Consider the following 14,011-nt stretch of genomic DNA (forward strand, 5'->3'; position numbering starts at 1 on the left):
AACCAAGTATAAACTAAATAAAAACTAAGCTACGATGACTAAAACTAAGGCTAAATACTGACTATTTCGTCAACAGACACATCAAATATAAAAACATTTCCAGCATAAGAAATAATAATAACTCTTCTTTTGAAATAATCAGACTCGGTTCAGAGTTTGAATGAATGTAGAATTATGTGCAGGATTTTGGACTTCATTTTATTGGCTACATTTAAAAAAAAGTTATTTTATTTTAATCCTCTCTCTCTCACTCTCATGACGTGTGCCAGTGATTACCGAGCTTCCCCGTGACAAAGGTTGCCTCAAGCCCCCAGTGCAGCTCTATACGTTGAAGCACTGGGTCCTAGTGGTAAGACCTGTGGAGTTATGACTAGGAAACCCCGTGCAGCTGGCGTTTAACATTGAGGGCCCGTTTGCACTATTTTGGGCACCAAATTTTGGTGCCCACCCTGTGACCTAATGTACTGTGGACATTTGATGCAAATAAAGTGCATTGAATAGACCTTGTAAGCACACTTTATTTAGCTAGCCATGAACCACACAAATCCCACCACAACATTGTAAAGCTACAATGTGGGCTGTTTTAAGGCCAGTAACACTTCACAGCTTGTGCTCTGTTATCAGTAATTACCATCAAGAAAACACACCGAAATACATGCAATTTTTTAACTTCCTCCATGTCAATGTTGATGCGCCGTTACTAGCTGGATGCATTTTTAAATTCAACATTTCACTGGCGTGCTGGTGGTGATGTCATGGTTCAGTCTTGCAGCGTGTCTTAAGGAACATTGCACCTTTCCCCTTTACAAAAACCCCACAAATTCTCTGTCCCTTTCCCTTAATTAGTGAAAGGCACTTTCATGGCCCGCGGCGTGACTGCTAACGTCATGTCACGCGCCACTGCTAATCACATCTGACAAGTGTGGAGGCACCCAGCTAGCAATCCTGAATAGCCAACCGTGATTAAGACAGTCAGAGACTTACACCTGACAAAGCAAAGCACCTGACGGCTAGAAATCATCACTTCTTTCAGTCCAGGCCAGTACGCACACAAAGAGTATAAAACATACTTCACATTCTGCTAAACGACGATAAATAATTATGTTATTTATGTATGTACAATTAAGTACAATTTTGAGGTATTTGAACTTTTGAACATTTTGATGCAAACACTTTTGTACTTTTACTCAAGTACCTTATGAAGACGTTGTGTAATAGGGTAGTTCTACATTGCAGTATTGATACTTCTACTTAAATAAAACAATTGAGTACCTTTTCCAACACTGCACAAAGACAAAAGAGCACGTGTCAAAAAACTAAAAAGACCAGGAAGTGTGTCGTTTTGTGCGCCCCGCTTACGCTGAACACGGCGGCGAGCGGCGCAATTATCCGCACAACATGTAACTGCCATTACTTATCCGCCTGGGCGCTCATTACGCCCGCTGCTCTTCCTTTCACCACGGCTCTCAACGCTCAGCTTCGGGGCAGGTGTGTGAGAAAGAAATAACACCTTGTAACCCTCGAGGCGGTGCTCTCGGGCATGACGCCAAGCCCATGAGTGCTCACTGCTCAGGCGGCCCGCATTCCTCGTCAATTAGCGCGAGTAGAAATTTGAATATGTATTCCTTAATAGAATACCATCAAACGGTGTTAAAAAAGGTCAAATACACATTTTAAAAAATATATATATTTGGCATTTACAATGTATGGTTTTCCTTTCAACTGTATTTGATTCATATGTTTTCTTTTTTTTATGTGGACCCCATGACTTCACAGAGAAGATTGTGTGCACATCTCAATGCCTATATTCAGGCCAGGTGCTGGATGTCAGGCATCAAGGCAAACATCAAAGAAGAGGAAAAAACATCCGCACACTATAGTTTCTAGAGCTCCACGAGACTTATTTTATTAAAGGCAAGAAAAGCTAATGGGGAATGGGATCCTTACGTACGGTACACACAAAAGATTATAATGGACAGGCACCAGATTTGAACCCATCTGAACTGAGTTTTGCATGCACGCAGACACACACAAACACGCACGCACGCACGGGAGCACTCTGCGTCATCACGCACAAAGCCTGAGGCCTTAAAGCAACAGGCCGCGGTAGTGTATAAGAATTATTTTCTGTAAAATGGAACAATTGGGATGTTCTCACATGCGTATCTAGAAGCAAATGTTAAAAGTTAAAATAACCTGGGTGTGCACAGCGTGTGGTATCAAGGTCTCTGCCATGAACCTGGCTGACAACTGGCAGAGGGAAGTGGGAGACCACAGAGGTTCCTCCCTCCCTCCACCCAGCCCAACCTCCGACCACAGCTTTCTACTGTACAGCTCAGCGTTAATTTAAGACTGAGAGCAGATTCAGTGTTTGTCAAACCTTTTCATGTCAAAGACCCCCAGAATTATATGTATTTGCCCGCCGACCCCCATCTGAAAATATGTTTCCCCCCCAGAAGCAAATATTTGCTTCTGGAGGGGGGACCCATCTGAAGTGAGTGGTACTGACTGTACTGTACTGTACTGTACTGTACTGTACTGTACTGTACTGTACTGTACTGTACTGTACTGTACTGTACTGTACTGTACTGTACTGTACTGTACTGTACTGTACTGTACAAGCCCTCCTCCCTGGCCTGTCTGTGTGTTAGGCTGTGCAACAGTGACAAATAAACGCTATAATGCCATCTTCGTGCTCGGTCACAGCCAGGGACACAGGGACAGACCCAGCCACAAACATAGCTGTCTATAGGAGTGGTTGCACCACTCAAAAATGTTCGCTGTGAAAGTATATTCTATCTATTCTATATCTATATATTTGCAATTTTGCACACATTTTCATGATTTTTCAAAAATATCAGATCTACAAGCTCATAGTGCAGCACTGTTACCTGTGACTCTTCTATGTCATATAAAATATCAAACTAATTCACATCATTAGAAACCTGCTCATGAATAAATCTTTCAAATATTTTACTAAGAATGCTTAAAATAGATACTGGCCTTTAATTACTTGCTTCACCCCCCCCTGCCTTTTCTATGCAACTCCGGCCTTCTTTTAAATCACGTGGCACCTTTGATTGGGAGATTTATGATGTGCGTTACATACGGAGCAGTCGCCTCTGCTGCACGCCACAAAACCATGGCAGGGATGGCATCTGAGCCTGTGGCTTTATCACCATCTAGTCCTCTTACAATCATTATAATCGTTTCCTTTGATGTTTTGTTAAAAAGAGAACTGCTCTTTCCCATTCCCTTTTGGCATCATAATAATTATTGACTTGAGATTCTGCATATTTAACCTGTGCTGACAGGGGGGGTTTCGGAGCCAAGTCGTAATGCAATAGCGGTGGAAGAAAAAACTCATTGAAGTTCTCCGCCACACTGCCTTTATCGAAGGTTAAGGTTATGGCCAATAAGACCTACTGTATATTAGCATCTTTCGTCTCAGGGATTTTTCTTTGATCCCGATTAATGACTTCAGGGTTGCCCAAAGCTTTTTAGTCACTTTTATGTTGCTCTTGCAGTCTTGCTCTTAAATAAATTATCTTGGCTTCGTCTACCATTCTTTGTACTTTATTTCTAAGATGTCTTTATATTTACTTACTATATAGACCTGGTGCCATGGTTCTCTTAACTTCCTAAAATATTTGATCTCTTAAGTGAATAAAATCTAGAATAGCTTTATTTGTCCATGGCTGTGTTCTTTGTTTGATTCTGACCTTCTTTGTTAGAGCTATTGACTCAAAAACATTAAGGAACATAATCTGAATGTGACCCTGGAAAGTCGGCATCGCTGCTCATCAAAACGTGCAACTTTTGCCATTTCCAATGAATGTCTGGGGAACTGCATCAGAAACCATTATCAAGGTTTTGAAGATTTGCCAGAACGTGTGGGAACCCTGGATACATGTTTATTCCAAACTCCTACGACACTGACTATAGCACAACAGCAAAGCACAGCGACACAATGCCTGCCCCTGGAGACCTCAAGCATTTGGGAGGGGGATTGAAAAAAGAAATACAACATAGTCATACTGTACAGACATTTCATTCCCGGCGCCCCATCCCAATCCCGGGATTAATACAAGTTTGAATCCATGGATTCCCACGGGACACGCGGGAATCCCCAAAAAATGTCATCGTCTAGATGGAGTAAACAAATGCATGTACTGTATGTACACATGCACATACATGCAAAGGCTTGGGCCAAATTACAGATATGTGAAGATAATAATAATAATAATACATTTTATTTATAAGGCGCCTTTCAGGGCACTCAAGGTCGCCGATGTTTGAAGGCATGCCGCCAATATATGTCCAAATGTATGCTTCAAACACTGCAGACACTCACAAAACACAATCAGAGAGAGGGAGAGACAGAGAGAGACACAGAGAGAGACAGAGAGAGACACAGAGAGAGACAGAGAGAGAGACAGAGAGAGAGAGACACAGAGAGAGCAGGGAGAGACTGCAGGTCTTGTTGTGACACAGTAGAATATTAGGGACTACGGGAGAGACTGTAAGTGCGTTTCCATCCAGCCCTGTTAAAGCGCATTAAGGCTTTTGCACATAATAAACTCCTGAATGGAAACACCTCAAAATGCAAACAAGTCCTTATTTCCCCCCCGCAAAAACACTTTTGCGCTTGAAGCCTTTAGGGGTGGATTTTGGCCTATATAATCGAAAAAATTAAATGGGCTATGCAAACACTTGCGAAAAAGGTTTCTAATTGGAAAGCATTGAACTCGCATTATATCTGCTTATGAACAGTTTGAGAAAAAGGAAAACAAACGCAGAGGGAGTCTGTGGAAGAACGGAGGGTGCAGTGATGTAGATACAGTTTATGCACTCTCATTCAGGACCCTAGTAGTGCTGTTTATGCACTCTCATTCAGGACAATAGCAGTGCTGTTTTTGAAGCCTCATGCTGTCTGCAGGCTCTTGTTCTCCCCGGTGAGTGCATTGATCATGAAAGTTAAGACGGTGAATATATTTCTCCAAAAACACCTCGGAACGGACGAGTGGAGACCAGTAGTCAACAACAGAAGCAATATCAACACGGTTGCAGGGGTCCCTCGTCCCCGTACTTGAAAACGAAACGTATAACCAGCCCCTGTCAAGTCAACACACGCTGATTTATTTAACTTTATTTATGTAAGAGACAGCCTGATTGAAAGACAACCTCTGGACAGCATAGAGGACTTGTAGCCCAATTACCAACCAGGCAGTCCGTGAATAACATTTTTGTATAGTGTAAATTACAGGGGTGTCCAAAGTGCGGCCTGCGGGCCAAATGCGGCTCAGGGACAGATTTTATACGGCCCTCGGCTTCATACCAGAATTGTATTAACCCAAAATATTTACATTGAAGTTTCTTTATTAACCTGGCAGGGCTCGAAATTAACTTTTTTACTTGATACCAAATTCAGAATGAAGGAGCACCAGGAAAAAATTAGGAGCACCCACCAACATTTAACGAGTACAAATATGTAATCGATTCTAGGCTCTAGCAATGATTTTCAGCCATTTTCATTCCGTGGACCCCCAGTTTGACCTGAATTAGGCTAGCCCCATTTCTATCTCTGGGACCCCACTGTATATTGCAAAACATTTTTACTCTGAGAGTGTACAAATGTACAGGGAAATTGGTACACGCATTACGCATAGTATGTACACTCTCAGAGTTTCAGACCCATAAGGGTCCATTTGGTTCCTAACTATCATTTAGCTGAGGACCCTATGTAACTCCCTCAAGGACCCCTAGGGGTCCCTGGACCCCACTTTGGGAACCACTGGCCTACAAGCCAGTTGGTATGAGATGCTATTTTTGTTTAAGAAGCACCAATAAACCATGTGAAAATATAATTAAATTGTAAATACTGTCTCTGCTATAATTTCTGGTTTTGTAAATGGCTACAAAACCATTTGTTTTATGCAGGCCTGCTTTTTTATTGAAGTAAAATCACCCACTTAATGTCCACGGACTGAAGGGAGGTTAGAGGGAGAGCAGAAGAACAAGGAGATATTTCTTTAAAAAAATCATAACTCTGGACAGGCACGGACTAGGAACTAACTTTTTTTTGACATGCTCAGATATTTATGCTCTACAAGTTGGATTAAATCATCTCTCGGGACGGAACCGGCCCGGTCCAGATCGTGTTGGTCGCACTACAGCAATTATTTACAGTGGCACATGGTGCTCCCAATTATATTTTTAGAAAAGTTAAATAATATGCGTCTCGCTTATTTCATATCTTCCAATAATCATATTTTATCAGTGGATGGAAACGGGGAAAATGTGATTTCTTTTTTCGAATAAATGAACAGTCGCGTCCTAAAAGCTCGATGGAACCGCACCTTGTGGCATGGAAAGCTCTCAGTGAACTCAGCCAGCCGGAAGCACACGGACTATAGATTCCTTTTAGGGGGTAAATACAGGCACCAGAGGCATCGCACAGACCCAGGGGATGAACGTCAGGTCACTTCGGTATACTCCAATACCGTTTTCCCCACACGCGTGCCTCGTTGTACAATCACATAGCAAACGGCACAAAGGACTGGTGATGTTCTTGCTCACTTACACACTCGCGCTCTTCAATCTGTGCAGGGAGTGGTTGGCCCTGGTGGCCTCCAGCACCCTTGGCGCACACACGCTCGCGCACACATGCACACACACACTCCTTCACAACATTCTCCACCCGTCCAGTGTAGCCTAAACGGGAGAGCCATTCTTCCTCAACAGCCCGCCCCCACGCACGCCTTCCTCACCAGCCTATCATAGGACTAATTGTGTCCGCACAGCCTTCATGTGAATAACCCCCTTCCAACAGCAGGAAATTGCAAACTGCAAAGACGAGGAGGACACTGGCCATTATAGACTGATAAGACCATCTGCAGCATCCTATTACACAAAGGCCAAAGGACCCAAGCGACCTGAGCGAGAACAGCCTGCTCTGACCCTCACTGCGGAGGGCAGCAGAGTTATCGGTCCAGTGACTACTCCCAAGACTAACAACCTGCACTTCTCCATTAGAAATACAAGAAAATCTGCCCACATAACAGACATATACGTATGTGACCCAGCTTGACTGAGGGGCAGCCTCCAGCTTTTCACCAGAGGCGAGAAACTGATTTAAAAATAAAATGAGTTAATAGCACAGGCACGTCTGAAATAAATATGTAGATATGCTATCTAGGTGTAATGTTAGAGACCACAGAAGTGAAACTTTCAGGCCTGTGTTCTCAACTCGCTGTTTCTCTGCAAGCTATTACTCTATAAGCCATATCTGTAAAAAACTGGTGGGTCAAACTGAACAACCAATGTCAATTTGCTTCCATATGACAAACATTTTTTTAATTTAAATTTTTTTTTTTATATCCCCTCAGTCTAGCTGGGTCACAAATAATATTCACAAAACAAAACTTATGTTTTTTTGCAGAGTTTCTTTTCATATGCCCAGCTTTGTGTGTGCCGTGTAGAACAGTTGTTAAGAGAGAGAGAGTACCCGTAGCCAAATAAACAGCTGCAATAATGACATTCACCCACCTGTAGGGGATGAGGGGGGTAGTTGAGCCAAACTTCACGCAGATCCTGAGAGAGAGAGAGAGAGAGAGAGAGAGAGAGAGAGATTTAAGGAAGGGTGAAAAGAGAAAGGACACAAAGTTAGAGGTAATTTGGTTCCATTAGACACAGAACATGAGATGCGATGTGCCATACGGTGGAAGGCACAAGGCTGAATGGGAAGGGGGGTTGTTGACGAATCTGGTGGGAGACCCAATTAAGGTTGGTGGTGCTTCGCAACAGGTGGTGGTGATAGAGCAGTGGTTCACAAATGTTTTATCCCATGACCCAAAACAGAAATTAGACTTTCGCCCCGGGACCCAAACTAGTGAAAATAGCAGATCTACAAGCTCACAATGCATTGCTTCGCGCCGCAAAATCATTGGATTTAGTTTTTAATTCATACACCAGACACGTGCCAGATAGCAAGGCGCAGCACTCTGTGCCTACGCCCATTCCTTGAGCTGTCTCACATTTGAGTTAAAACACCTCTATATGATTGGATGTGTATTATGTGTAATGTAGGCTACTGTTTGTTTTGTATAGAGCCTCCGGATTGCTCCCTGTAGGCGGTATATTGTATATCTTCCCGACATAGTACCTTCCCCATACAACCCCACGATAGGATATTGTGTGGTTCCAAATCATAGTGACTTTTGTAACTGTCGTTATTGAGAGTATACTAGTCATTTAATCACAGACGACATCTCGGTTTCTCCGGGCACCAGTAGCGTTTCGCTAGTTTTGTGTGCTCATGCAGGTTAATTAAATGCCGGGGCTGGCTGACAATTAACTCCCTCCATCATGTCAACAACAACTATGATTTTCTGACTATTTATTTTATGTTTCTCGTGACAGCTCCATCCTAGCATAGTGGTTCAACGGTCTCCTCTGATGATGATGATGTGTACTCCCTGTAATTATAACCCTCCTGAGCGGGAGAGAGAGAGACTAATCATTTAATCATTTAAACCTGTTGTCTGCTTTCTCTATACTACAGAATGGATGTAATTGAATCATTCGCTGCTGTGCTCAGTGTGTATGGAATGTGGGGTGGAGAGTTTGGCTTGTAATCACACATTTCGTTCGTAGGCTGTCGCACTCGTGCACACTTCTTGCTTCGGTCCCTTCCTCTCTCTCTCTCTCTCTCTTATTTATTCTATGCTTTTATGCAGTTTTTTTTTCATTCTCTCTCATTGTCTTTTCTATCTCTTGTCTGTACTGCTAGCTTATTATTTATCCATTAAGACCTGGAACGCATCTGTGCCACCTTAGCTTTTAATCACTTTAACCATTATTTTAGAAAACGAATAATATGATTTTGTTCTTTCACACAAAATGTTGATATGGGGGTCGACACACACACACACACACACACACACAATCCATGCCACAACACACCCCTCCCCTCCTGAAACAGGAAGGGAGGGGCGCTTTGTGTTTAAACTAGAGTATCCCTAATGGCGGCGTCTACTGTATGCTCTGTATACGATGGTAAAACACCCAGGATCAGCTTGCCTCCCCCCTCCCCTCCTGTTTCAGAGGAGATGGGGAGGGGGCCTTGTGTGTATTTTCGGAACGTAAAATACACACATGTAGGCGCTACCACCATCTGAGCAGCCTTGAATATGGACAGAAGGCGGTTAGATTCATGTCTCCTTTCCTTCTTCATACTACTACGAACAAACAACATGACTAATAAACGGCCCTGGCCGGGTCGGACTGCTGCCAGCAGGTGGAAGGCACTGGGACTCTGGAGTGTCTCGTTGTACAGATAATGACAGTTAGTGTGGAGGAGGCCAGGGCAACCAGACTATAGTGATTGTAACGCTTTATTATTCATCATAATTGCAGTGATAAGACCGCAATGAACGCATCGGGGACGTCATCGACCCGGTTCTAATGAACTTTTCTGCGTCCTAAACGGTATATATATGGTTACAGGGGTGTTAGACAATGCGTCGCAAGCTGAATAAAAAAAGCCAATTACTGACGAACAGTAGATGGGACGAATGTGTTCTTTTTTCCTCATGAACGTAGACATTCAGGGCTTTCATTCGGTGTATAGTATGTATAGGATATTGTTTGTGTTCAATTTTATATCTGCCTGTCAATGTCTGTGACCAAAAACTGTGAATCTCTCAGCCTTCTGTTAAAAAACACCACTTTTAGACAAAAGCAGGTGTTACATAAAGGTCAATAACTCCAGAATGGAAGATCACTTTTTTAATTAGAGCCGACAATATAAGCTTTCTTTTGAGGTAAGTGGTGTGATTCTCGCTACAAGACGACGTTTGCTGTGGGCCTTGGAAAAAGTCCTTCTTTGAACCTAATCCCTCTGCGCCCTGGGAAAACATTTTTCTGAAATTACGTGTGTTAAATAAAAGTGTTCATAGGAATATAGTTGTTGGTACATTTTGTAAAGCGTCCTTAATTGGGTTCATGAAAGGCGCTATATAAATTCAAGGTATTATTATTTAGTATTATATTGCAGTACATATAAGTACAGACGATGTGTGGGTCATTGTGTACTTTTTGTGCATATTTAGTAAATAGTAAAGAAAAAGCGGATGGGGTTACTTCAGTTTGTTAATGGTGCTGGTCATGGTCGAGGCTGCAGATGGACAGTAAGGATTGTTTTCCCTCACGATTTGTCCTTATTTGGCCTAAGATATGACAAATTTCATGTTACAAGAACCAATCAATTGCAAACAACAGCATTGGCGGTTAAAGCTGCAACTAAATCACAAAGTCAGGAAAATGGGGACCAGGAGACAAACTCTACGTGACAATGGGAACAGCCATGTGGATCGCCGGCCGCCTGCATGGCCTTAGAAATGGACTAAAGACCTTCCTTTTTAGAAAGGCATTTGCCTAGGTGGCCTGTATGATTCTTTTTTTTGTGGTGTATTTTTTTGTGGCTTTCACCTTTATTTTATATTTTTTATGGAGGGACAGACAGTAGGCTGACAGGAAATGGGGAGAGAGATGGGGGGAAGACATGCAGTAAAGGCCGTCGGGATCGGTAGTCGAACCCGCGGCACACTGCCAGACTGGATTACCAGCCAAGGTGCCTGGACCACTGAGCCATGGCCCAGGCCTGTGTGCTGTGTGAGAGAGGCACAATTAAGGTTGGTGGTGCTTCGCAAGAGGTGGTGGTGGTGGTGATAGAGCAGTGGTTCCAAAACTTTTTATCCCGTGACCCAAAACAGAAATTAGACATTCGCCCGGGACACAAACTAGTGAAAATAGAAGATCTACAAGCTCACAATGCGTTGCTTCGCGCCGCTTCGTGAGCTTGTAGATCGGCAATTTTCACTACTTCGTAGAATTTCTTCGATTTGTCTTTTTATTTCTTCCTGAAATGACTGAAAAAACTATATCATTGGATTTAGTTTTTAATTCATACACCAGACACGTGCAAGGCGCGGCACTCTGTGCCTACGCTCATGCCTTGAGCTGTCTCACATTCGAGTGGTGAGGGTGGTTATGATAGGAGAGGGGTATGACTTCCTTTCAATAAATTGCAATAAATTCAATTGTGACAAATTGAATTAGCTTGTTTGAGTGATCAACAATTGTGTCTGTTGACACTGACCAGCTAATGCTGGTATACATAATTGAGGGTGCCGTGTTACCAATCAAGAGTAGGTAATTAATGCTATGCTGTGAATTTTCTATTAAAATTCACATTTTTAAGGAATGGCAGAGGGACAGAAAAGAGAATGTAAGTGAGTGTTGCTGGATGGTTTGCCAGCTTTTTGCACTGCGTACAAGCTGGTTACTAGAGCCACGGCGACATCAGAACGGCAGACAATCTATTGTTGTCCTAAAGTATTATTGAAAATTACATATCAAAGGCAAAACGGAATATTTCATTTTCCCTGCGTCAAACGCAGAAGGATCCTCTGGAGAGTTAAGTTAGGGCCCGTGATGTTGCCCCCCCCCCCCCCCCCCCCCCCAGGGGTTGAAACACATTTTTCGCCAGTCTGCAAAAAATAGTTTTCCCGGGTAAACGTGCTGTATCAGCAAAACCTCTAGACAAATCTCCCTCTTGGATGCTGCTTCTCGCCACAAACCTCCTAACAGCATTAGCTTAGATTTTGTGAGAGCATATCGCTGTGACTCAAAAGGGCCGCCTACACACAGCAATCGAATGAATCAATGTGCTTTCTGGTGATTTCTGAAGCACATTTACCTTAACCCATTAAGACACCGAGACCAGATTCTACAAAATTACCGGTACTTCTAAATCCTGACTTTTTTCTGAAAAACGTATCAGTGTTGATCAAACTTTTTTTTCCTGTCAAGGTCCCCCAGAATTATCTGAATTTGGCCATGCATACCCATCTGAAAATACGTTAAAATGGGATAAAAGTAACATGCGAGAGAACTCGAGCATGTTCAAGAAGTTCCATCAATCTTGTTTGAACTACAGTGCATCCGTGGGGAGCCTCGTTGCAGTCCCACAATGACTGCATCAAAAGACGTGCACAATTCACTTGGATAATTATACCATTGGCAGTGAGACCCTGGCCTCAATCAGCACGTAGGTATAGCCATTAATTCAGTATTTGATTTGACTGAGGGGCTTCCATTGTGCAGCCTCCAGCTTTTCACCAGAGGAGAAATGTTATTGTTATTTGTTTAAATGATTTAATAGCACAGGCAGACTGTTCACATACTGGAACATGTCTGAAATAAATGTCAGAGCTGTAATTCACATGCAAATATGAAATAAAGGCTTAAACATGTACATAGCTAATGATAGAGACCACAGTTTCACCACTTTCTCAACTCGCTGTTTCTCTGAAAAACATTACTCAATAAGCCATATATCTGAAATTGGTGGGTCAAACCGAACCAATATGACGATTTGAAGCTATAATTCCCTGCTTTCATTATGACATAAAGAAAGTCCAATGACTAAATCACATATATTTCTCCTTCCCTTTTGGATTGGCCATATGAAGTGGTGTTACCAGTGCGGGTACCACACTAGTCCAGTGTAGCCAGAGAACTCTTCCACCATCTCCGGATGCTATATAGAGTCTGAAACTACTCCTCCCGAAATTTGAGTAAGGACGCTGCCATTTCCGTTCATGAAACTATATTTTAAAATATCTTAAGAGCATATATTTTTTTATATAACTAAACGGAAGTGGGGAGGCGGCGGCTTCACTTCCGCTTTATTTTTTACTCATGATCAGAGCTTCCGTTGCTCCACACCGTGTGACGGAAGCATTTGAAAATTGCGTGAAGGCAACCGTCTGAGACTATGCACCCACATAACTTGTTATTGGCACATCTGCCTCGTCCCTAATCCCTCCACTGATAAAAAAAAAAAAACAGAAAAACTGCTGTGATTCAAGTGCCATCGTCAAGTGGAAGGTTAGGAGGGGAAAAAAACAACACAACAGGAGAGATCTTTTGTTACAAAAGCCGTGAGATCTGCTCCTCGGTGCTGGGTTTTCTTTTGTTGTGTGTGTGTGTGTGTGTGTGTGTGTGTGTGTGTGTGTGTGTGTGTGTGTGTGTGTGTGTGTGTGTGTGTGTGTGTGTGTGCGCGTGCGCGTGCCTTTCCTTGAAGGAATATTTATGTTTGCATTCATACGCATTTCAAAACAGTGCATACATTCAATCTCCTCGCTTTTGCTCTGGCAGATGTTGTTTTCATTGTCGTTTTTCATCGCAGGACAAATCTTTTGTTAAGAGATGCAGAGAGGTCTAGGACATCGCCTGCAGGCTATGCTTTAATCATCCTCCGTTCATCGCATACAAATTTTAATTCTTTGTGCATCCATATTTATGGCGGGGGAGGGGGGAGTGCAGTCACTTATCCTCTTCTCTGCCTTGGTTCTACCTTGTGTGGCATTCAAAGCAAAGGAGAGACGGTGAGCAGTGCCGACACGGGGTGGTACAGGGTGGGGGTTGGGGGGTTACATACAGTATCATCACGTCATATAAATACATGCCCACGCGCTACAGTGCAAACTCAATGGGGCCCTTATTTGCTTTCACCACTAGAGGACAACAGGGGGGGTACTAAGAAGAAGGCGGATGTCCAGCCAAGGACGCTGCATCTGTTCAGACAGTGGTATATACACACACGCTCTCTCTCGCCGATGCAGACAAAACAAGGCAGCAGAGGCCATGGGCAGAAGCACAGCACTAGAACAGAGTTTGGTTGGGTTACCTCGCCGTTGAAAAGCAGCCGCCCAAACAGTAGTTTGGCTTCCTCCAAGCCTCCCTCCAGATACACAGCTCCTGCGGGGGGACAGACAGACATGGATAGAAAGGAACCAGAAGTTCAGAATGAGAAAAATTAACAGGCTTTGTGCACAGTAAACTAGGTGGCACACGACCCACCACCATTCTGTGTAGAGCATGGCCACCCAATTCACTGCTGGCCTTAAAAGAAGATAATTTAAAGCAATTTCGAGGCAATTCC

The 14,011-nt window shown here is 43.1% G+C and overlaps 2 protein-coding genes across 3 annotated transcripts in view; both read right to left on the bottom strand.

The window, feature by feature from the left end:
* Nucleotides 1–14,011, bottom strand: part of LOC308336417 (uncharacterized protein) — a gene marked incomplete at its 3' end in the record, with an annotated part of 688,546 nt that overhangs the window by 571,335 nt on the left and 103,200 nt on the right. The gene's annotated exons all lie outside the window — the stretch shown is intronic.
* The window catches only part of drosha (drosha ribonuclease III), a 119,415-nt gene that overhangs the window by 38,090 nt on the left and 67,314 nt on the right, over nt 1–14,011 (bottom strand). For both annotated transcript variants that reach the window (XM_080794084.1, XM_080794083.1), the window contains exons 25-26: nt 13,757–13,827; nt 7,549–7,593 (exon numbers count right to left, since the gene is read on the bottom strand). In XM_080794084.1, the coding sequence (XP_080650210.1) occupies nt 7,549–7,593; nt 13,757–13,827 (116 nt within the window). The remainder of the gene's footprint in view (nt 1–7,548; nt 7,594–13,756; nt 13,828–14,011) is intronic.

The sequence above is a fragment of the Protomyctophum bolini genome, assembly GCF_963924005.1.
Source record: "Protomyctophum bolini genome assembly, chromosome: 21".
NCBI classification, from domain to species: domain Eukaryota; kingdom Metazoa; phylum Chordata; class Actinopteri; order Myctophiformes; family Myctophidae; genus Protomyctophum; species Protomyctophum bolini.